General features: G+C 37.5%; 1 protein-coding gene across 1 annotated transcript; it reads left to right on the top strand.

Moving 5' to 3' along the window:
• Positions 1-2600: 2600 nt before the first annotated feature.
• Positions 2601-23862, top strand: tcerg1b (transcription elongation regulator 1b (CA150)). Its single transcript, XM_053478256.1, has 20 exons — positions 2601-2692; positions 7390-7618; positions 7764-7907; positions 9162-9429; positions 11413-11670; positions 13242-13442; positions 13559-13665; positions 13745-13833; positions 13964-14124; positions 14241-14316; positions 15090-15225; positions 18173-18262; positions 18368-18486; positions 18802-18952; positions 19438-19602; positions 20229-20411; positions 20862-21041; positions 21245-21328; positions 21427-21527; positions 22199-23862. Exons 1-20 carry the CDS (start codon positions 2646-2648, stop codon positions 22398-22400), a joined length of 2991 nt encoding a protein of 996 aa, XP_053334231.1. The 5' UTR covers positions 2601-2645; the 3' UTR covers positions 22401-23862.
• The last annotated feature ends 101 nt before the right edge of the window (positions 23863-23963 follow it).

Genomic DNA, 23963 nt, shown 5'->3' with positions numbered 1-23963 from the left:
TTGTTTGTTTGTTTTTATTTGTTCAGGTAAGAAGACACACAGGCAATGAGTGAAGCCCCTCAAAGTGTGTTTATGATTTTTGTTTTGACCCTAACTATTGTTTTATAAGCTTAAATTATAACTGGGTCAAAACTGACCCTACCAACACAAAGGTAATAATTTTCACCAGAGCATTTTATAATTTAGTACAATTGTTTTTTTGTTTGTTTTATTTCAATTAATTACAGATTCCTGACAAAGTCAAAAAGCCTTGATGCGATAAACGAAATTAGGTAGTAGTTTTATGCATTTAAAAAGTAAAACGGGTCAGTGCTGACCGTAACACAAGAGGAAGATTAAAACTGTTCTTTCCTTTAATGTGGATTAGGTCTAAGAGGAAGCGAGTCGGCCTAGAAGTGGCACCTCTATCTCTATGGACCAGCAATGGTCCAGGTGCTCCACCCCAAACAACTTAACCATGCAGACCAATTGAATGCGCTCTGATAAAAAAAAAACAACGCCATTGTTTTATTTTTCCTACAAACTAAAATGACACTTAAATTTGTGTATTTAAACATCTGAATGTAAACAACCTGCATACTCAAATGCCTGTGAAATTTTCTTATCCTTCTTTTATCAAAGTCAATATCAATAATTACAGCAAGATGTTTATGTACGTACCAGATGCAGTAGTAGTAGTAGGAAGTAGTAAGCTATGTTTAAACAGACAAACACAGCTACATAAGTAATTAATTATGCAAGACTTTGTTTTAGTAACTCGTTTATCCTGGTCTCTAGAGCATACTGTACATCTTAATTGCAGAATCCTTATGAATAAGCTTGTTTATTCAGCCAGAATTCTGTTTCATTCACAGCACCTAAGACAACTCTTTAAAGGTCATCTTTTTAGGATGACTATTCTGTCCTAAACCTAGATGTCTTTTGTAGAGTGAGTGGCACAGACTGACAGAGGAGTCACCCAGAGTCCTGGGCCCTGAGCAGGGCTGGACTGGGACCAAAAAACAGCATTTTTGGCCATAGCGGCCCACCATGATTATGCTGAGGCATATGACACATCAAAGGATATGTGCGCTCACTGTTTTGTTTCAAACATTAAACCACAGTAACCTGCATGGAAGCGAATAATGTGTGTCTACCTAGAAATCCGATAGTCAGCCATGTCATTTATATAGCTCTGGGGGTTTATTTGTTGTACTGCGTGAGGATTGACAACAATTTCGATCAATCGTGAAAGACGTAAGACCATTTGTTAATTTGATGTAGCCTAATTGGCAGATGGTTCATTTGCGAGTAGCAGCTAGGTAGGCTAGTGGTGCAGGTTGTCGACAAACACTCAAACGCACAAGTGACACACACACCACAAAAAAGCCCTCTGTCTTCCCTACATAAATGTCTCTCCCTTCACTCTGCCAACATTTCGGCTACTTCTTACCGCCGGACTCTTAGCTATTCTGAAGCCTTCCTCAATCTGTCCCTGCTGGGTCACCTCTCTCACCACCTCCTCCGAATCAATTTTCTGTGTAACTAACGTTGACCTTACTCTGTTCTACACTCCCTTGTGCCGCTCCGGCAGCCTGAGCACTCTGGACTGCCTCTGCACTGTTGCTAGAACTTGATGGTCCTACACCAGCAGCTGCAATTGAACGTGTGGTGGTGGCAAACATTTCTGTGATTTTCGCACATTTGGCTGCTTCCACTTGTAGGCATTTGCGTCTTTTCTTCCTCAGCTTCTCTGCACCCCTTTGCTCTTTTCTCTCTTTTTCTGGTTTATCCATTGTTATAGACAGACTCATCTCAAACTCCAGTCAAACTCTAAATAGCAGATTTTGTCAGGGGGAGATGAGGGCTGGCCAGGAGGGAGGCAGGGCGTGACCTGAGATTTCATTGGACTAGCTCAATGTCCTTTAAGACAGTCAACCAATGGGCCACGATTCGTGTCTCAGATACTCTACCGTTGCGGTAATAAATAAATTGGCCTAATAAACTTAAAAAAAAAATATTAAGTTATGACTGACAGCCCCGGCTCAAAAATGTGCGTTGTCCCACCGGGCACCATATGCCCTATGGTCAGTCCAGGCCTGGCCCTGAGTTCTCCACCAGCCCTGGACAAACGTGACTTGATAAATTATTTAACAGCATTCCTCTGTGCAGCAACATTTTAAAAGTGGAAAAGTTTTTGTTTTTTATGTTTTTGTTCATTAAAATAACTTTGAATGTCATATGTCGGTTCGGAAGATCCCAGGTTCAAACCCCACAACCACCAAGTTGCCACTGTTGGGCCCTTGAGCAAGGCCCTTAACTCTCACCTGCTCAGATGTATAAGGAGATAAAAAATTTAAAAAAATGTAAGTCGCTCTGGATAAGAGCGTCTGCCAAATGCCTAAATGTAAATGTAAATATTGTGTAATTATTTAAATCGTAACAACATATAACATTTATTCATTACATTTTCACCCTGAAATCTCATTTACTAAATACAGCCATGTAGTAAAACAGGCATTGAAAAGTGTTGTATGACTGATGGGTATCTGGACCAATCAGCTTTGCGAGATTCCGACGGCCCTCAAGCGCGGCCAATGACGTGGGAGAACCCGCTCAAAGACGGTTTTCTCGACAGGAAGTTTCCTGTTTGTATTTTTGGCGTAATGGCGGAGAACATAGAGGGAGAAAGCACTACGGCTAGCGATAGCAGGTGAGACCTGATCGTTATATGGTTCTGAGTATTGACTATTTCCAAATGTCACATAAATTATGTGACGCAATGGAAGAAATACAGCATACCAACAGCTAAACAGCGAAGTGTAGGTCTTGCAGGTTAGCTATTGGGCTAATTTTAATTAGCTTCTGTTTCTTAAACCAAGTCACGTAACAGTTAAATCACACCGCACCATTCACCGAGTTTGTATTTGGTTATTTTTATACTGCACTTGAACTACAATGACTTAATAATAAATAGCATCATATATGAATTTGTGCACTGAAGCACATAATTGTGACACGAAGGCGTAGTGACGGGTGCGTTGCGTCCTGTTGCTAACTTTCAGCTAGCTAGCAGAGGTAATTGTTTCTGTTATGAAACTGACGTAAAGGTAAATAATTTACAGGAAACCCATAACATTTTTTTTGATCAATTATCAGTATTCGTACTAGGTAATTTCATCAAGTTCGCCAAATTGATTACTCTGTTAGCTGTTATGGCTAGCGCTATCAACGGTCTGCCTCGCGCACTGCTTGCTTGCTGCGCTACATTATGGGATATTTCCGCCATTTTTGAAGGTGTATTGCTTTGTTCACACAAGGAGCCTAATGCTGTTTTTATTTTATTGTGCATAGCGTTTTAAAGGCTTGGAGTCTTCTTTATAGGAGTTTTGCTTTTTCCTATATAGATAAATGTACTTAGATAACGTCCTTCAACAGTTGTCTAACGTTAACATGATAAACGCAGTTTTGTACGCAGTATGATAACTTTATTAACTCAAATTGCTGATCAGTTCCAGTAAAGTTTCGTACATTCTTGTTTTAAATAATTTTTCTTAATTTTTTATTGTTTTAAACAATAAAATTATGCCAGAACAAATACGGCATTATATAGTCAACATAAATGTGTTAACCCTGAATACATTTTATATTTCCGATTCTTCAAAGTAGCCACGTTTTGCTTTGGCTACCGCTTTGTACACTCAAAGAAAGTAGTTACATAGAATGGTTTTCCAACTTATCCCAAACTTTTTAAACTGGATTTATATCAGGTGTGTTTGGGGTTATTGTGCTGTCCCAATACGTGCAAACCAATGCTTCACAGTGGGAACCAAACATTCAGTCTGTTCACTCTCTTTTTGTCTAACAAATACGCTGTGGTTAGAATGAAAAATCAAAAATTCTGACTCATCAGACTCATAATCTAATGTGGATTGCTTCTGTTTTTTGGCCCACACAAGACGTCTCCCCTGAACAGCGAATGTTAAAAAATGTTATCCGCTTGAACTCCAAAAAGCGTTTGTGGGCTCTAACCTGAGGTTCTGACAATAGTCAGTTTCTGAGGCTGGTCTTCCCTGCCTGGGGCGGCCCTTGTGAGAGGTCCGCGTTTCATCATAGTGTTTGAAGGTTTTGGCGACTGTGCTTGGGTATATGGTCATGTTTAAAAGTACCCCCACTTGTAATTGTATGTTTTTTGTGTAAAAATTTTTAGTTTGGAGTGAGGTGAGAAGGGTGAGATTTATATACATTTCCATAGTTTGACTTATGACCATGACAATGACCATTGTTAAAACACGCTATTCAAATGAAATTGACTTGAATTTAATTAATAATCATCTGATTGTAGCAGGTCTAGGTGTTAGGCAATAAAACTTCAGATGAACAACATATAACTATTTACACCATGTTTTGGTGTAAAAAGCAAAAATATGTGGGCAGAAAGCTTTAGCTGTCAGACAAGATGGACTCACAATAACCTCTAGAATACTTGGGTATACAAAGGAGTTCACGGTCAACTTAATGACAGGTCCTGTGGCTGCTTTATAACCCTCAGTCATCACCCTTCTACTGCTGTGCATATGAGGTGTTTTTCCCAAACATGTTGCTGGACATTAAGACCAACTACGCTTTGGTCTCATTTGTTAATAGGGCATTGTTACAGAAGTCTTGTGGTTTGTGCAGCAGTTTTGCGGAGACATGCTTCAGTGTTCTTTTGAGACGGAAGAGGCTTTCTCCTGGCAACCCTTCCAAATAAACCGTACTTGTTCAGTGTTTCTAATTGTGTCCTCTCGTCGACTTTAATATTCAACATGCCAAGTAAGGCCAGTAGGGTCGATGTAGGTTTTTTTTTTCAAATTATTATAAATTTGAGCTTTGCAAGAATGTACTGGGACGTCCACTTCTGTGAAGACTGGCAATTGTCTTGAATGCTTTCCACTTGAAAACTTAATTAATAAGTTAAACTTTAGATAATTGGGAAATGTTTTTATAACCTTTACCAGATGTTAACACACACCTGAATGCCCTAGACCCGCGGTTCTCAAAGTGTGGGGCGCGCCCCACTAGTGGGGAATACAGACATGACAGGTGGGGCGCATTGAACGGGAGGTAATTATTGAAAAATAGCCGAAAGGAAAACATGATGAAGCCTATTTTGCGCTTGGATTCATGGTGGGGATGGTGGGGGCAGAGGAGAGACCCGTGTGTTTTTTGTCTTAAACCACTGGCAGCAGACAACACGAGACCCAACAAAGTAGGAAGACACTTAGGCTACGTTTACACTGCAGGTTTCGATGCCCAATTCTGATTTGTTGCCTATATCTGATTTTTTTTGACCGTCTGTTTACACGTTCTTCCGACTATGACTCGTATCCGATACACGTGTTTACACTTGCCATACCATCTGAAACATTGCGCATACTTAAAGGGAGGTTCTTGTGCTCCACACTAGCCAAGATAGACGAAGGTGAAGTATGCTTGACGCTCTGCGATATATGCAAAGTTCGCAACCATACACATGGTTCTAAAACGGAGAAGAATGAAAAAAACGGCATAATTGCAGACTGCGCATATGCTTCATTCACCAAATACTGATTTGTTAATGTTATTTAGCCCAAATAAGTTTTAAATAGGGGGGGATGGGTGCTTTTCCTTTTCCATGTCACCTGCGATGTTATAATTCCACACACGCTTCCACCAGAGAATAACATTACATCATTAAACCGCGAAGAAGTCGCAGTTTTAATGACGTGCAGAACACAATGACTCAGGAAATCACATTAGCACATATCTGATTTATATCTGATTTATTTCCACATATGAAGGAGGCCTGAAACCGATCTCGAAATATCGGAATGCATGTGTTTTTTTCCTGTTTACACGGACATAGAACATATCCGATATGTCACATACGAGCAAAAAAAACGGAATTGGGTCACATTTACCTGACGGTGTAAACAACAGACAACACACCCCAGTCACATTAATACGCCAGTCAACTTCTTTGAAAGTAAGCATTAGCTAAGTGACAAAGTAAGGCTGTTATAACAATTGCACGTGTATTTTATCTGTTTTGAACTTGGTGTTATTTGAACTTATTGGTTTAGAAATTGATCATTCAATAAATAGTAAACTTGGCTGGTTTCGTTATCATTTTGTTGAAAAGTGAGGCTTGAAAATTCGCCCACCCACTTAAGTGGGGAATGACAGAAAATGACAGGTTTGAGAACCACTGCCCTAGACCAACAAACTGTATCTAGAGGTCTGCACACCTGCTGATGATCAGTTAATCAAGGGATAATGATTAGCAGCACCTGGCTGCAGCTTACCTTTTCTGTGTAAGCAGTAAGGGGTAGTATTGCCTGCATGATTTTTATTCTGCTTTTATACAAAACAACAGAGAATTAAAAGAGGGTGTACTAACTTTTGAACATGACTGTACATTCAAAGTTTGAGATTTTTTGGATGTACTGACCTTCATTTCTTAAAGTAGTCTTTTCTTTTTGCTTAACTGTTTTTTTTCCATAATATGAATTTGTTTAGTTAGACATGATCGATTTGTACCATGCTTAGGAACGATTGCTCCCCACGTCTCTGCTGGCCAGCAATGTTTTTTGTACACCTTTTTTTCGGCACTCTTGTGTATTTTCTCCCCTCTGCTATAGCAGGTGACGGTATACAGTACATCTGATTGGTTTGTGATCCGCCATTTAACACAAGGAAATTAAGTTTTGTGCTATGCCTAATATTGTTGATATTTTGGCAAAAATGTCCAGAGCAACACTCGTGTGGCTTACTACTTTATCAGCTATTGATTTGTGGGTCAGAGGATGAGATTGGTGAATGCTATGTGCCCTCAGATTTTGGAGTTCAAGGCACTAATGACATTGCGTCAGATATTCTTGGAAACAATCCCGGAGCCCTAATGTGAGAACGCCCTAAGAAGATATGTTAAATTTACTTTTTACAGAACACACCTTTGAACTGAAAACCATTCCAGATGACTACCTTGTGAATCTGATGAGAAAATGAAATGAGTGTGTCAAGCTGTCATCAAAGCTTAATAAGTTCATCTCCAGTTTTAGGCGTGACTGTACTGTATGTACTAGGGATTTTCATCTCTATTCCAGGAGAGCCAGCATCCTTCTCATTATACACAGCTGGTTTAACTAATTTGCCAACTTCAGTGGGTGTGATGTTGCATGAGGTGCTAATGGCAAGTGTGTGCTGTAACCAAAGCTAAATGCAGTCCAGCGAAACATTGTTTAAACTGATTTAACTTACAGACACACAGGCAAAGAAAGTAAATTCTGTATGTTTTCTATATGTACCTGTATCAAATTGAGTGCCTTGTATCAAATAAAACTATATAGTTCACCCTGATCTGAGAGTCTCACTACTTAACTCTTTCAGAATGGCTCTGCAGCAAGCCTTACGGTTTCCTGGCCCAGCACCTCCTCCCAGCACAGTGATGCGAGGTCCTCCATCACTTCTACGACCTCCACCACCTCCGTTTGGTATGATGAGGGGGCCTCCACCACCTCCTAGACCTCCTTTTGGGCGTCCACCTTTTGATCCAAGTATGTCAGCAATTCCCCCGCCTGGTGCCATGCCGCCACCAATGGCACCACCTCACTTACAGGTAAGTTTGCTCAGTGTATACACTTCAGTACTCTTTCACAAAACGTAAATATTTTGAAAGTATTTTACTTTCAGTTTACTAATGCATGTTCCAAAATACTCAGGCTTGGTTTGTCTTAAAACGTAAACCTTTTTTGTCTTTCCAGAGACCGCCTTTTCTGCCTCCACCCTTGGGGAACATGCCCCCTCCTCCTGGCATGATTTTCCCTCCAGGAATGCACCCAGCACCAGCCGCTGGAAGTACAGCAACTGAGGAGATCTGGGTGGAGAACACTACCCCAGAAGGAAAGGTACTGACACCACTGGACAATGTTTTTATCGACTTTACCAAACCCTAGGTTATAACTAATGTTTCGTAATTAGCTTCACTGATGCTCTCTTTTCATTATAATGTTGGTGCACTTTTAGGTTCTGTCTGTTTTGAATTCTCATTTATTTTCAATGGGGAAAATTTCATTGTAATGAATTATGATTCTTTCTTGTGCAATTTATGCATCTCCTCGTTGACTCAAAAATGTATTTTTAAATACCTTATTACATTTATAATAGAGATGCACCGGTCGATCAGCCTGTCACTGGAATTGGCTGTTATTTCAGTTTGCACAACTAATTCTGTGCTGAGTGCACAAGCTTCAAGAAACATTTCTTTTTAAATTTTCAAAGGTTGTATGCATTAAAAGGCTTCAATCTTCCTTTTTCTTTAAATTAATGTCAAAACCCTTAGAAGCCACACATGGCCGCATGCTCACAAATGCACAACACGCGCTGAAGACACTGGAGGCATTTGAAATAAAAAAATGTCAGTTTCTTTATAATCCTATGGACTAAACTTTTCCCCCAATGGCATCCCATGTGGTAGGAGTGAATTTTGTTAAGTCTGTTTAGAAATAATTATGGCAGGCGATGCTCAGTAAAAACATAGATTTTTGTTTTTATTTATTTTAAGGTAAATATTAAGCTCTTGTATATAAAGGTATCCTATTGTTTAAATGTTGCGCCTAGTTTAAAAAAAAAAAAAAAAAACTAATGTTTTAAGGAATAGGCAAAGTTTAATTACTCTGTTAAATATTTGTTACTATATTATTATTATTATTATTATAATTAAGGTATATTATAATTGTTACTGTTGAATTAAGCTAAGGTATAGACCTTTTGAGTTAAACTCATTCAACAGCTACACAACTGAATTAAACATGAGTAATTAAATGTAGCTCATTCCTTATACCATTAGTTTTTTTTTTCAGACAACTTTTTTTAAAGGTTAAAGGTCTTACAAGTGTAACAAAATTGGAAAAATGTAATATCAATTTATATTGGTATTTTTTGTGGTCAGGTACTTGGAATTTTTTTATTTACTACTAATTTTTAATTATTAGTCGACTCATTTTCAATCTTCACAGGTCAGATGTCAGTGATTTTTTTTTGTTTGTTTGTAATATTTGATATTAACATTTGTTAGTTAAGCACCTTCTCCCCTCATTGTCAGCCATTGTAAAATCTGCCATGCATACCTGCCATGCACATAATTCGCTACTTTTTTCCAGGTCTACTATTACAATGCTCGAACCCGTGAGTCAGCATGGACCAAACCAGAGGGGGTAAAAGTCATACAGCAGTCAGAGCTTACGTCTGTAGTGGCTGTCCAAGGAGGAGCACCAGGATCTACGTCCAGCAGCCCTGCCTCTAGCACAGCCAATAGCGCAACTACAGTGACTTCTGTCTCCAGTCAGCAAGCTTCTCCGTCTCACACCCTTACAGCCAGCCCTGAACGCACCACTAGCCCCACACCCACTGTCTCCCAGTCTGTGGCCAGTGAGTACTCAACTCATTTATAGCTCACTAACAGTTAGAAACTATAAACTTGGTGATCACATAATACAATAGACTTTCCTTCCCCAAACATATTTGGTAAACATTTTTAGCTTAACTAGCTATTGCTGACTGTTGCCGTTATAGCAAGTGTAATTACTTCAAGCACTCATCAGATGGTCTCATTTCCAAAGTTATGCTTTTAAGTCAAAATGTAAAAAACTACGTAAATGGACACTCATTAATTTAAAGATTAGTTGGATTTGTATTGTTAGAGACTTGACTCGCATTCACGTGCATTTTCTCAGTCTGGAAATTATTTTTCACATGCAGTGAGGGTAATGATGCTTACGTTTGTTTCGGAGAACCAGAGGACAAACACTTCAATCGATTGCTCAGGCATTTGAGTGGCACTAAAGTGAGGCCCTGAAATCTGTGTTCTCATTCAGTTCTAGTACATACCGTTTATATAGACTTTCTGTACCCAACCCTAGATCTGAGTAATTCAGATGAATTAATCTTTTGCAAAAGAGTTAATTATTTTATGAAGAAATAATGTATGTCAACCCTGTTGTGGCTTTATGCTTTCCTTTCCTGTTATTTTTTTTCTAATGATGTATGAGGCCATATTTGGGTAGACCAGTGCTCAAAACTGAGACAAATTTAAGACAATTTCAAGATAGACCCAAGTCAATACAGAAAACATATATTTGAGAACAGACAAGATCCTGGCTCTGTCTAAAATAAGTCAGTTAATCAACAATATACACAATATTGCAATCAGAAATATTCAACCCCCCAAAGACTTTAAAGATTTATCAATAAAACATTTTTAAAGAGTGACTTGGATGACTTCTTTTATGAGTTGAGTGATACATAAAATCAATGTATCACTCAACTTAATAAAAAATGCATGATGTAGTATTTGTGTGTAACAGAATATTTTGGGTAAGAAGGCCATTTTAGCCATTTCACAATTATTCAACCCCTATATAATACTTTTGGTTTTTAAAGCTTTCGGACTGTTTTTATGGCCTAAAGTAAAGAGCCTAAAGAGTTTGAGAACTTTGATGACATTTCACTTGCTTCAGCAGTGATGCTTATTTAAACCCCACCCATAAAGGAATTCAAGGTGAGTTGCAATCATGGGAGAGGAGATTATTTTATCACACAGATTTCCGAAAAATGTAACATTCCAAGAGACACCATTGGGAGTTTAAAACCTACGAAACAGCTGCAAACCTGGAAGAAAGCCCCAAATTTAATTGAATTTTATCAGGACAACTAAGAAAAACCCCTGTGTGCCCTTTGGATACAGTTTGGGGAGAGAAACATCCTGGAATGTCCTGAAGTGGCTTCCTCAATCGCCAGATTTAAATGTGATTGGAAATATTTAGTGGGATTTAAAGAAGGAAGTTGCAGCACAGAGTTGTCTAGCAATTGATTGTTCAGCGTGTTTTTGTATGTTGTAGCATTTAAATCTTTCTTCATTGGAACACCACTAGGAAAAAGCAATGTTAAGAAATTTTTAAAGAAAAATGAGTGGCCTGGACAGAGCTCTATGCTCAATCCCACTGTACACCTTTGGGATCTATTGGAATGCCAGATCTTCTCACTCAGTCAGTGCCTGACCTCACAATCACTGTTTAAGAAAAACATCAAGTTAACTACTTGTGACTAGTATTTTAGTAAATATCTAGGGGGGAAATGTAAAATTTTAGTTACCCGAAAGGGGAGCCACCAAAATGAAGAAACCTGAAGAGAATGTAGTGGTTAAAAATTTACCTAAAATTCTATTCATAATTTTTTTTTTAATACGATGAGCTGTTGACTGAGGCTTTTTTTTTTGTAGCAAACATTATATACTAAATGTTTGCATACTAAATTTTTTTACCAAATGAAATGCATGTTATGAGATGCTCTTTTAATGTAATGTATGTGTTAGTGCAATAATTTGCTGTAATGATGTTTTTTTGTTTACTATAGCTCCTGCTGTATCTGAGCCCCTCCCTGTAGTTTCCACACCTCCAACCAGTGTTGGTATGACTCCAGTTGCCGTGGTCAGTGTTCCAACAGTGACAGCTACAGTTTCTGCAGCGCAAACAGTACCGTTACTTCCTCGAAGCCTTCCACCAGGTCTTCCTCATGCTGTACCCCAGCCTGCTGCTGCAATCCCAGCATTTCCCCCAGTCATGGTGCCCCCATTTAGAGTGCCTCTACCTGGCATGCACATCCCCCTTCCAGGTAAGACAAAATATCACACTTAACTTGTCTACTATGTAACTGGTTTGTTCAATCATCATCTTTTTTAACATCTGACATGTTAAAATTTTAAAAGGTTTTTATTGCTGTTCTACTGTTTCTACTACAAGAGTTGTAGCACTAGATGGCACCAGAGTTTCATATTGTAGAATTATGCCTGTGAGACATGGTGATGCATAACATTAAGGTATAGAAACATGTCAGTTAAAACATGTCTCTGTTACCAATTTCACAAATGTCACAAAGGCCAGAGCTATGAGATCCTTTGAAACTAGGACAAGCATGGAGGAGTGTTAAACAGATTTTGCTGCAGCACTTTGACACAACAGGCATCAGCACTAAAATAAAGAGGAATTGTACTGCGGGGCAGTGTTCTGTTGTTTGGCTTCTTAAAACTTGAAGTAAAAATTATTATAATGATTCTGTTCAGTGTAACTTTAAAATAAAATCAGCAATGAACACATATCTCCTGATGTTTAAAAAGAATTACACTTACTTTGTACAATTTTATTATCAGTGTAACCCTGAGTGTAACATATTATAATGTATAGCATTTAAATATAAAATGTAAACAAGATATATTCATCTCACCCAGCCCAGCATGGAGTTGGAAAACAATTTTGGTACTTAGTTTAGTTTTATTTAGTTTATTACATTTACATAACATTACATTTTACTGTGCAAATGTTTTAGACAGGCATGGAAAATATATTATAGACATTGGGTTTCCTCAGTTAACTAAAGAACAAAAGAGAAATCCAAATCAAATTAGTATTTGGTGTGACCACCCTTTACCTGTAAAACAAAATCAGACAAACTGGTTGATGTTAAGATGAGGGCCCTGTGGGGGACAAACCATTCCTTTAATCTGATGCCTCCATGATGAATAATTATCTGTCTGTCTTTCTAAGCAAACAACCTGTCTCCTGCTACAGCCAAAATATTTTGAATTCTAACTTTCAGTTCATATCACCTGCTTTCATTTTTTTTCACTCCATTTTCTTATGTTTTTGCATAGTTAAGTTGCTTTGCCTTGTTTCCACCTTGGTGGTATGGCTTTTGGGCTGCAATTCTTTCATAAAAGGCAGACTTCTCCAAAAAGTAGATGAGTGTACCTGGGTCCCATTGGTTTCTACTAGTTCTTTGTTGGCGGCATTGCTGCACATCTTTCGTTGTCAAAGGGAATTAAGCATGATGTGCCTTTCCTTTGCTGACCAATGTGTCTGGTCCTCAACGTTGCCCATTGTATCTGCTTAGTATAATTGGTTACCCATCCTGATTCTGATCCTACAAAGTCCCTGACTTTGTGCAAGTGTAAAATGGTAAGAATCTATGCTGATTTGAAGCCAAGCGGCAGACGCACCAAATATTTATTTGATTTAGATTTTTCTTCTGTTTGCATTTTGTAAATTGCTGAAACAATTACAAAGAATTAAAAAGTATATATTTGAAAGCATTCTTAGTTTATACCTTTTCTTACCACCTACCTAAAACTTTTGCACAATACTGTATGCATTTGGTACATGTTGTAGAGGCTTAAATCTTATTTTTAGGCATGTTACCGAGCATGGGCCCTCCTTTGGTACCCATGATGCACCCACAGCTGGCTATCACAGCCGCTCCTGCTGCTTTGGCTGGTGCGCATCCGCTCCTAGAATGGTCTGAATACAAAACAATGGATGGCAGGATGTACTACTACAATAACCGAACCCAGGAATCCACCTGGGACCAACCTGCTGAACTAAAGGAGAAAGGTATAGTATGGTTTGTCGAAAAAAAATCATCGTTTTTTATTATGGATATAGAGTTAACTGAGCAGAATATAGCAACAGACATTACGATTTCTTGTATTTTCTGTCTTATTATCTAGATAAGGATGGAGATGAAGCTAAAGATGTCCAGTTAGCTGATGACTCTGTGGCCATGGATACTGGTGATTTAGAACTTAAAGCTGAAGCCTCCATTCTGGCCAAAGAGGTAAAAGCAGTTCTTATACTCATAAATACATTTGGGAAAATTAATCATGGTTTTAGAGCTCTTTATTCTGGACTTTCAGGCTCCAAAGGAGGAAGAAATGTCAGAAGAAGAAAAAGCAGCCCAAAAGGCTAAACCAGTGGCCACCAACCCTATCCCTGGAACTCCCTGGTAAGCTTTTATGGGGGCAAGCCTTTTAAAATTACCCTTAGCTTTTTATAGATCTTTATGGATTTCTTCTTCAACTTCATCTCCCTAAAATATTATATTATTATTATTATATTATAATATTGTTTTGTAGGTGTGTGGTTTGGACCGGTGATGACCGGGTGTTCTTCTACAATCCCACTACGAGACACTCTATGTGGGATCGACCAGATGAGTTGGTTGGTCGAGTGGATGTGGATAAATACATCCAAGAACCTCCGCACAAGAAGACTTCAGATGACGCAAGGAAAATGGGTAAAAACCCTTTTAATTTAAACAGATCACAACAATAGAGGATGTGATTTTAAAATAAATAAATAAAAAAAAAATTCACAGATTGTTGTTAAAGAAGTGCAACCATTTTATTTTAGCCCCAGGCATCACGAAAGAGGACCCTGAAGCCAGCACAGAAGAAACAGATGAGCCATCTAAGGCTAAGAAGCGGAAGTAAGTACCAGTCCCTTTTCATATAGAGATAACAGCGGAGTAGTTAAACAATATTAATGGGCACAGAGCTTCTGCTTTGTGTTCAACTAAGAGCATGAAGAATAAACCTAGTTTACTTATTTAAAAGAATTCTAGACATACATGTATACATAAACTAATTGTTAATTGGACTTTGAGTTTATTTACATTGGAGTTGTTTTTTTTTTCTTTTTTTTTTTCTTTTGTGGAAATGCACCCAATGCTGATCTATTTTAACTTTCATAATCTTTACTCGGGTCTGTAATGAGTGGTGACATCGTATTGTCCAGATTTACCAAGTCAAATCAGTCACTGTTTCCCATCAGTGCCCTTCAAGCCTGCTTCTCCCTGACCCCAAACAGTGGTCGTGTTGCACTGGGGACTATTTTTCAGGGAACGCTTCTAAGCTCTGGCGATGCCAACATGGGCCTCCAAGGTAACCCACCTTGCTTGACCTCTCTCTAGCCTGCATTAGGAAAACCCCAGTGAAGCAATCGAAACGCCCTCATTTGAACCCTGATTTTTCTACATCTTGTTTGGAATAATGGGAATTCAGAAGTAATACTAAGGGAGGGAACTAAGATTAGGCCTAATTATTCTCCTGGTCAAGACATTGCAAAGTTTTCAGAAGATGATAGAAGGAATGGTCTAAGGATGAAAATCATAAACAGTCTATGAAATATAAAGAATGGAAAATGACATTTTTCCCAGCCATCATCCCTGACTACTTCTCACATAAATGTTTCCCCCTCTAGGAAAGAGGAGGTCAAAGAAAGTGATGCTGAGAAAGAGGCGGCCGTGGAGGCCGAGCTGAAGGCAGCTCGGGATCGGGCAGTTGTACCCCTGGAGGCCCGTCTCATTCAGTTCAAGGACATGCTGCTGGAGAGAGGGGTAAAACACTTCAACGCAATACTCTAACCAGCTCTGTAATGTTAGACACATAAATCTGAATGGAAACCCACCAAGGTACAATCTTCAGTTTGTTCTCCTTCCTGTCCTCTTTCTTCATATTTCTCTTGTTGGTGTTTTCTGCTGATTGTTTCTGCTATTTTTTGAATAAAAGGTGTATTGATTGTTTTAGATGTACTGAAACAGTAACATTTCAACATGAACTACAGATGCATCACTATGAAAAGGCTTGACATTTATTTATGAATAGCTCTGCAATGGACAGATTTGTAATATAATGTTATAAAGCACATAATAGATTCTTTAGATCAGAATGTTTTTAAACGAAAATACTGACAGGTGACAAATGATTTTTTTTTATTTAAAAAATGTATAAATTAAACCAATGATCATCCTCCCAAGCTCTGGAGCATCTCTCCAGAGTTTTGCATTGTATTCCCAATAGACAGTCCGTTTGTAACTTACACACCTGAGACCTAAAAGCCAACCCTGAAGTAAAGGTGTCTGGTGGCCCAGTCATGCTCTGGGGCATTTTGCTTTTATGTTTTGGGTCTACTCGTCTAATTTGAGGCAAAGCCACTACAAATCAATACATGAATAATCTTAACAATCTTCTTTATCCTACACTAAATTCCTTTCTGTTGATGGGCGTGGTCCCTTCTAGGATAAGTCAAGTAGGCTTTTGTCATTCCAACCATATACAGTTCAGTACACAGTAAAACGAAACAACGTTCCTTCAGGACCGAGATGCTACATACATGCAACAACATAAATTAACAACACAACATAAATTAACAACACACTTTACCGGAACCAACTAGCTAAACTAAGAGACCTAGTTAGCTGACTGGCTCAAATATGACAGATTTACAATTTGAGTTAACCTAAACTATCTTATTTCCATATAAAAAAAAAAAGAGACCACAATAGACAACAGACAACAAAGTGCACATGCAAATAGAGCCGCAAATAGAGCTAACACAGGGTTTTTCCCCCTTTAGTGATGAGGTGTGAGTTGAGGTAGTAGGAAGAGAAACAGTAAACACTGACGTTTCTGAAGTAATGTGCAAATAGCAAGTAAAAAAAAGTGTTCCCATTCGCAGGGTATGGCTGCTTACCGAGTAGGTTAATGAGTAAGACGATTTTGCCCGAAACACATTTTAGACAGTTCAGATCTCAATGCATATTAAGTAACGTACCTGGGTAGCTTGTCCTGCCCCAACATGTTGCTAAGACTGTTTTTGTTTTTCTTTCAATTTGTTACCTGTCTGTATTTTATCTTCAGACCTGGGCTACAGGTTTAACTTTCAGCATATTTCACGTTTATATACAGTGTGTATTTATACACTCCTCTGAAGATCATAAATTATTGGAGGAATATTGACATTAAATTGGTAAATAACTGCCTTTTCATCGGAATTGCTAATTTATTTAAATTATTAATTGCTAGTTTATTTAAAACACTGTGTTCCTCCTAAATTTGTTTCCAGCCTATTTTATAAACTTTTTTTTTATGGTGAATTGTTAAGCATTGGACTAATTTGGACATTTGTTTTCCTTCAGTGATCAGAAGCATAGTGATTTTTTTCCTCTTTGCTCTATTGCAACAAATTTAATCTGATCAGAAAAGGACTTTTTCTGATCCTTTTGAAGCGACTCTACATAATTTAAATTTAATACATTGTTTTAAAGGCCTCTGAATTCTAAAATCTGCTTAATAATTATTCACCCCCTCAGTATGAATTGTCCTTTGACAGTAATTGCAGCTTCAAGTTGTCACAGAATAACTCTGAGCTTTGGACATTTTAATTTTTCCTTTTTTTTGGTTTCTTTATAGATATTTTTTCAACTCTACCTAATTAGATGAATGTGTATAATATTTTTCAGTTCACATGTTTTAATTGTTTTTAAGTGTGGACTTATTCTTTCTCAAACACAAGCCTTATTAATTAATATTTTTTTTAAGCATCCAAATTGTCATTGGTGGTAGCAAGCAACAGTTTCTTTTTTTTTAAATAAACCCCATGTTCTCCACCACAGCCCTTGATGGTAGAAATGGTTGTTGGGTAACTGATTAACAAAATTAACATGTTAAGCTTTTAGTCCAAATGGCTCTTGTCACATACCTTCTATCTGCAAAGCTTGTTCTGTTTCAGCCAGTGAGCTCTATAACATCAGTGTTGTCGCTGGACTTCTCAGACAATTGCCTGTCTCAGTTTGCCTGGATCTTTGTACTGTCTGAGTTCTACTTTCATTTTACCTCCTAAAATATTGTTCAAGCAGACAATTGGACACTGGTGGTTTAAAACAGTGTGCGTTGTTTTACATATTTAGTGTGAGTACTCAAGGAAATAAAATATTATTCCTAATTTACACTGTAGTCATTTACTTAATGCTATTTCTGTAGAGTCACTACAAAAGAAGCAGGAAACAATTCTATTCCAGTTTATTTAAATGTGGATTATCACTTGCTTTAAAGTAAAAGTTTTAAATAAGAACATAATTGTTAACGTAATATAGTATATAGTATCTGATTTGTTTTCTACTTTAACTGTTAACTATAACATGTGATTATTAATAATATAAATAAACAATATTTTCAGTACTGGCCAAAGCTTTTGGATTAGTATAAAGCTGAATGACAACATTGAATGAGTAGACCGGTGCACATACTTTGACTGTGTAATGAAGGATCATAAGAAAGGGCTGAAAGAATGCAGAACCCACAGGGAGAGTAGTCTCTTCAGTTTGCCTAGTTATACAGATTTTAATTTGAATCTTTTCTTTTGGTGTATCTGCTATCCCGTAAGACTTTCCCATTGTACCAAAGTTTAGTTTCCTTAAAACAGCATTAAGGTGCTTAACAATTGACTTGTTTTCCTTCTAATGTGATATTTTGTTAAGCTGTAATCGCACTCTATACCACCAGGTTTCAGCCTTTTCCACGTGGGATAAGGAGTTGCACAAGATAGTGTTTGATCCACGCTATTTACTTCTCAATCCCAAAGAGAGGAAGCAGGTCATAAATACTTTTCTATTAGTAGCAGTCTTCTTGTACAAAATACTAAAGTACAATTTATTCAGCTTTCGTTTCTAAAATAGGAATTCTCATTTGTATCTCCAGGTGTTCGATCAGTTTGTGAAGACTCGGGCTGAAGAGGAGAGAAAAGAGAAGAAAAACAAGCTAATGCAGGCAAAAGATGATTTTAAAAAGATGATGGAGGATGCCAGACTGAATGTTAGGTTTGTTGGAAGGTTTAACCTTTTGAGCGTGTGTTGCTGTATTAGATTTTTTAGAAAGGCCTGGTCTACATTCCCTTTGTAAATTAACAGGCCAGTTATACTAACAGTGCAGTTTATAGTAATGTGATTTATATAACTAAAGGTATGTGGATTTTCTTTATTTGATCCACCTTTTGGCAGATATTGACCAATAGGAGTTAATTATAACAAATGACTATAAGATTAATTTCTGTTATTCATTAATGTTAATTCCTGTGCAGAAAAGGAATAATTCATTTCACATTTAGGGAAGTATTTTTTTATTTTGTTATTTAGGACTACATTCAGTGAGTTTGCTTCTAAACATGCAAAGGATCCTCGCTTCAAGGCAATTGATAAGATGAAGGACAGAGAGGCCATGTTCACAGAGTTCATGATTGCCTTTAGAAAGAGAGATAAGGAGGACTCCAAAACCAAAGGAGAAAAGGTAACTTCATTTATTGTCAGTATTTTAGTATTTTTACATGCTATCCCGTCAGTTTTTGGAGCATTTTCATATGCCGTTTGTCAGTGCCATCCTTATACCCCCATCTTCAAGAGTATAAATGTAATAAATGCCAAGGTATTAGATGAATTGCTTAAAAGTGATATGAACAAGGCCTTTTTTATTTTTCTAAATAGACAGGTGTTTAAATTTAATTACTTGTATTGAATTGTAACATGTCAAATACTTCTCGAGTCTGGTGTGGAGTGAGTTTTTCCTTGCCACCCTCGTTCTCGGCTTGATTATCAGGGACAATCTCACGCTCATTATTATCTAAACACACTTTTTTTTCCCCCTCACTTTTATACATTTTTCTTTTAATTTTGTAAAGCTGCTTTGAGACAATGACCATTGTTAAAAGCGCTATATAAATAGAATTGAATTAAATTTAACTTCTCCCTAAACTATTTCTTCCTGTTTCTTTGTAGGTGAAGCAAGATTTTTTTGACTTGCTATCAGACCACCATGTGGACATCCAGCTGCGGTGGAGCAAAGTCAAGGACAAGCTGGAGACTGATCAGCGATACAAAGCTGTGGAGAGCTCAGCAGCTCGAGAGGAGCTTTACAAACAATATGTGGAAAAGCAGGCCAAGGTATGGGACTTTTTTGTTTAATGTTTTTTGATTATACAGTGGATTTATATTTTCTAAGGGTCTACACTAGTGTAGTCACGATACTAAGGTTACTTTGAACATAAATTTTGCTCCTTTTCTAAACTTCTGATTGGTGTCACTAACACTGTGACAGACTCACTACATGTCTGTAGTTTAAAAAAAAAAAATGCATAGAAAGATGGTGGCGATAAATCTGTCATGGCAAAGAGTGTACTTAGTTTGTGAACCAATACCTAGAAAACACTGTCAATAGACTGATTAGTTGCATTATAATGTAGGCTAGTGTGCATGTTAGCAAATTACTTAATGTTTTGTGTCATGCTGTTGAAACAGAAATGTTATTACTGGCTGTACGCATGATTAAAAAGTTAGTTTAAGTCTCAGGCTACATAGTCATAGTTTTTTCTACAATGAAAATATTTATTTTGTTAATAAATATAATAATAAATAACTAAATAATTATTGCCTCTTTGAGCTAGGTAAATACATGTTTTGCTTACTGTAGTATTTTAGCTGAGAAAATTTACTATACCAGTTAAGGTCATTATGTTGTAATCTTGTGTGTGGGTGTGACTATCTCTCTTTTTTTTTTTTTTTTTTTGCAGAATGTGGATGCTGAGAAGGAGAAGGAACTGGAGCGTCAGGCCCGAATCGAGGCAAGCCTGCGTGAGAGAGAGCGCGAAGTGCAAAGAGCTCGATCTGAGCAAACCAAGGAGATTGACAGGGAAAGAGAGCAGCACAAGCGTGAGGAAGCTATTCAAAGCTTCAAAGCTCTGATGTCTGATATGGTCAGTACACTTATGGGCTTGCACTGTAGTGCTATTAGTAATATGGTAATAATTATAAATATTAATAATGCCTTTAAGACAGTCAGATTGCAGCAAAGTGTGCTGTAAAGTGGGACGTGAAATGTACCAAACAAGAGGAAAACCCACACAGTTAGCGCAAAAAACGCTTAAATGCAACAGTATGATTGAATAAATTCTAATTGTATTATTTTTGACCTGATGCAGAATTATATGCTCTTCATTCCTAATTAACTGAAATGTAAAGAAAAGCACCTGCACTTTTTTTTTTTGTGTCTTACTTTCATACAATAACTACTCTTAGTAGTGGTTCATTTAAGCTCTGTATGTCCTCCCACATAACACACTGTACCTGTATGTGCTTGCTTCTCTTTCACAGCACCTCTTATTGTCTTTATTCTAACCATGTACTGTATGTGTTCTCATGAATAGGTGAAGTCAACTGATGTCTCCTGGTCTGATACAAGGCGCATTCTACGCAAAGATCACCGCTGGGAGTCCGCTGCCCTTTTGGAGCGCCATGAGAAGGAGAAGTTGTTTGAAGAACATGTGGAAGTACTGACTAAAAGAAAAAAGGAGCAATTTAGACAGCTGTTGGATGAGACCACCATGGTAAGTGGCATACGCCTGCTTATTGTTGCTTTTTTCCAACAAATGCATGGGTGTGTTATTCAGTAAAACACAAAAAATGTCTGTCTTACTCAGTTTCTCCTCCAGTTGTTTCCTTACTGACTGTACATTAATTTGCCTGAAGGTGCTGTGCAAGTTCTGAAGTGTTGGTGAAATTGATTATCTATTATCCGTTTGTGTTGCAGATCACACTGACCACCACATGGAAGGAGGTAAAAAAGGTCATTAAAGACGATCCTCGGTGCATCAAGTTCTCCAGCAGTGACAGAGTGAGTAATATTCTTATTTATCAGTATTTTGTAAAAGTGTAAAAAAAAAAAAAAAAAGAAATGTTAACTTCGAGTTGTTGTTTTTTTTTTACTTTTAGAAAAGACAGAGGGAATTTGAAGACTACATAAAGGACAAATACATCACAGCCAAAGCTGACTTCAGAACGCTTCTAAAAGAGACAAAGTTCATTACATATAGGTAAAGGACCTTTTATTTGTATTCTTAATTTTTAAGTCCAGACTACAAACATAATGTGCTTTGCATTCTCTCATTGTTCAGTATATGGAGTTCTGAACACTACAGGTTTTCCTGAACTAAATTATGTCCTTCATCTGATTTAGAAGTGCAGTTTACAGTGCAGGGACTTTGCAGTCTAATTACCCTAAAAGTGAAAAGGAAGAAAATTGCATTTACAGATCGCCTTCTGATTATGCTGCAGGAGATTTGCAGACATTTTTACAGTACAGCTTTCAAACTGAACTGATTTTTCTCCTGTTTTTCTGTCTGTCTTTAAGCATGTCAGAATGTCTTTTGGAGATTTGTATTGTATTTTGAAGTCTAGCTACGAAAATAAAATTGACTTTGGATATCCTTTAAAATAAACTACAAAAAAAACCTACATCGACCTGACATTTTAATTTTGGATGTCTCCATATTTCCACATAACTTCATGACAAATCTTACAATAACGAACCATTCCTTGGTCTTCATGATATATTGGAGGCAAAAGGAATTTATTTTTCTGTTTCCCTAAACAACCAGGCACTATTATTGTTACTTTAAAGCCACACATTTTTATAAAAAAATAAATAATAATTTTAAGCTGTGGAGGAAGAACTAGTGAATTAATCTCGTGCTTTCTTGCTTAGATCCCGAAGACTGATCCAGGAGTCAGACCAGCACTTGAAGGACATTGAAAAGGTCTTACAGAATGACAAACGTTATCTGGTACTTGATTGTGTCCCTGAGGAGCGGCGAAAGCTCACCATGTTCTATATCGAGGATCTGGACCGTCGAGGACCCCCACCTCCCCCAACAGCGTCAGAGCCAACAAGACGCTCCACCAAGTGATAAAAGCTGGAGCTCTGAAAACTGAACACGCAGAATTGATCTGCACAGTGATTACCCAGAACATGTGTCTATTTAGTCAAACCATGTCCATCTACTGGCTGCTAGGGTACTGGCTAGCACACATTAAATCTTCACCTTAATGTCTGATTTTTGGCTTTGAAGTGGGGAAAAGCAAGTCAGTTTATACAGTGTTCCAAATTATTATTAAAGTGACAGTAAGATTTCAGTAAAATAAACATTTAGGTTTTAGTTTTTCAAAGACTGTGTTTTATCATTGATATCAAGAGATGAAAACTGATATTTCACAAAAATTAAGTAGAGATTATCACTGTCGAGATGCGAGTGCGAAGAATTAACAGTTTTACTTTGATAAATGCTGTGCTACACTAGAGGGTGCAGATGAATTGAGTTCTGGATGGTTGATCTTCCAACATTCAGATGGTCTGAATGGCCTTCCTGTTCTGACAAAAGGTGAAGAAGTGGTGATATATGAGTCGCAAATATTAGGAGGTTTTATTGTAGGTCCCTTTAAAGGTGCTCAAGGGTACCAACATGACCTCTGAAAGATTTGTGGAATCCCTAAATCACATGACATTATATGAAAAGGACTGTGACTTCTGAAATAAAATTTTCATGCTGCACATTACGCATCTCGTCCTGCAAAACACACCAATGACGCCTTTGTTGCTATGGGCATAAAAGAAAAAAAAAAATCATGATGGACTCATCTCCCGACCTTGGTCCTATTGAGAACCAGTGGCACATCGTTCAAAAAAAGATCTATAATGGAGGCAAGCAGTATACCTTAAAACAGCAGCTGACATGAAATACAGGCAGCAAACTGTACATTGATGTATAATTTCAATGGCAGAGAGTTGTTAGTCATCTTAAAGAAGGGCTCATATGTAATTGGAACTGTACATTTTACATTTGTTTTTAAAATGTGTATATGAAAATGATCTGTTTATGCAGCAGATATGACAAATTTCTTTTTTGAATTAATTGTGACCCATTCAGTGTTTTCAAAGTGCATTCTGCAGAATTATTTGGAAAAAAACTTCTTTTGTGATCTTTTCAAAACAGCAATAGGGCTGTTGTAATTATCAGTACTTTTATTTTTAATAACATCCTCATTGTCATATAACCATGGAGGATTAATAAATTCTTACTTCTGCACACTGTTTAGGATAAGCAAATAAACACCTTGCATGCTTAATAACATTGAACATGGTCTGTAGATGCAGCCATGATTGGTACAGCAGCCTTGTTTCTTCATGAGAAGGAATAGGTATTTTTAGTCAGACACTGCTCCAACAGCAGGGACAGAAGTGTGCGAGCCAGTGCCGTGTTCATTTTCAGTAATTATTAATGACTCTGTAAGTGGTGCAGATGTTTCATATTTCTTTAAGTGGTTTGTCTGCTGCTTCTGTAAGCGGTGACTGGAAATAAACAACAGACTCAGGCTTTTTTACATTAATTTATTCATGCTTATTTAAATGTTTTTCAAGTATACCTAAGAAGCTATGACACCACAAAAGAAAAATGGCTTCGTATTTGTTTTCT

This window comes from Clarias gariepinus, chromosome 19 (genome assembly GCF_024256425.1).
Source record: "Clarias gariepinus isolate MV-2021 ecotype Netherlands chromosome 19, CGAR_prim_01v2, whole genome shotgun sequence".
NCBI classification, from domain to species: domain Eukaryota; kingdom Metazoa; phylum Chordata; class Actinopteri; order Siluriformes; family Clariidae; genus Clarias; species Clarias gariepinus.
This window is presented reverse-complemented; position numbering and strand designations above follow the sequence as displayed.

What these genes read in the sequence shown, in the direction of transcription:
- tcerg1b (XM_053478256.1), top strand. Translation starts at nt 2,646, where the DNA reads ATGGCGGAGAACATAGAGGGAGAAAGCACTACGGCTAGCGATAGCAG. An exon ending in ACATGCTGCTGGAGAGAGGG is followed by an intron (nt 15,226 to 18,172) that starts GTAAAACACTTC and finishes CTATACCACCAG; the next exon opens with GTTTCAGCCTTTTCCACGTG. An exon ending in ACAAAGTTCATTACATATAG is followed by an intron (nt 21,528 to 22,198) that starts GTAAAGGACCTT and finishes TTTCTTGCTTAG; the next exon opens with ATCCCGAAGACTGATCCAGG.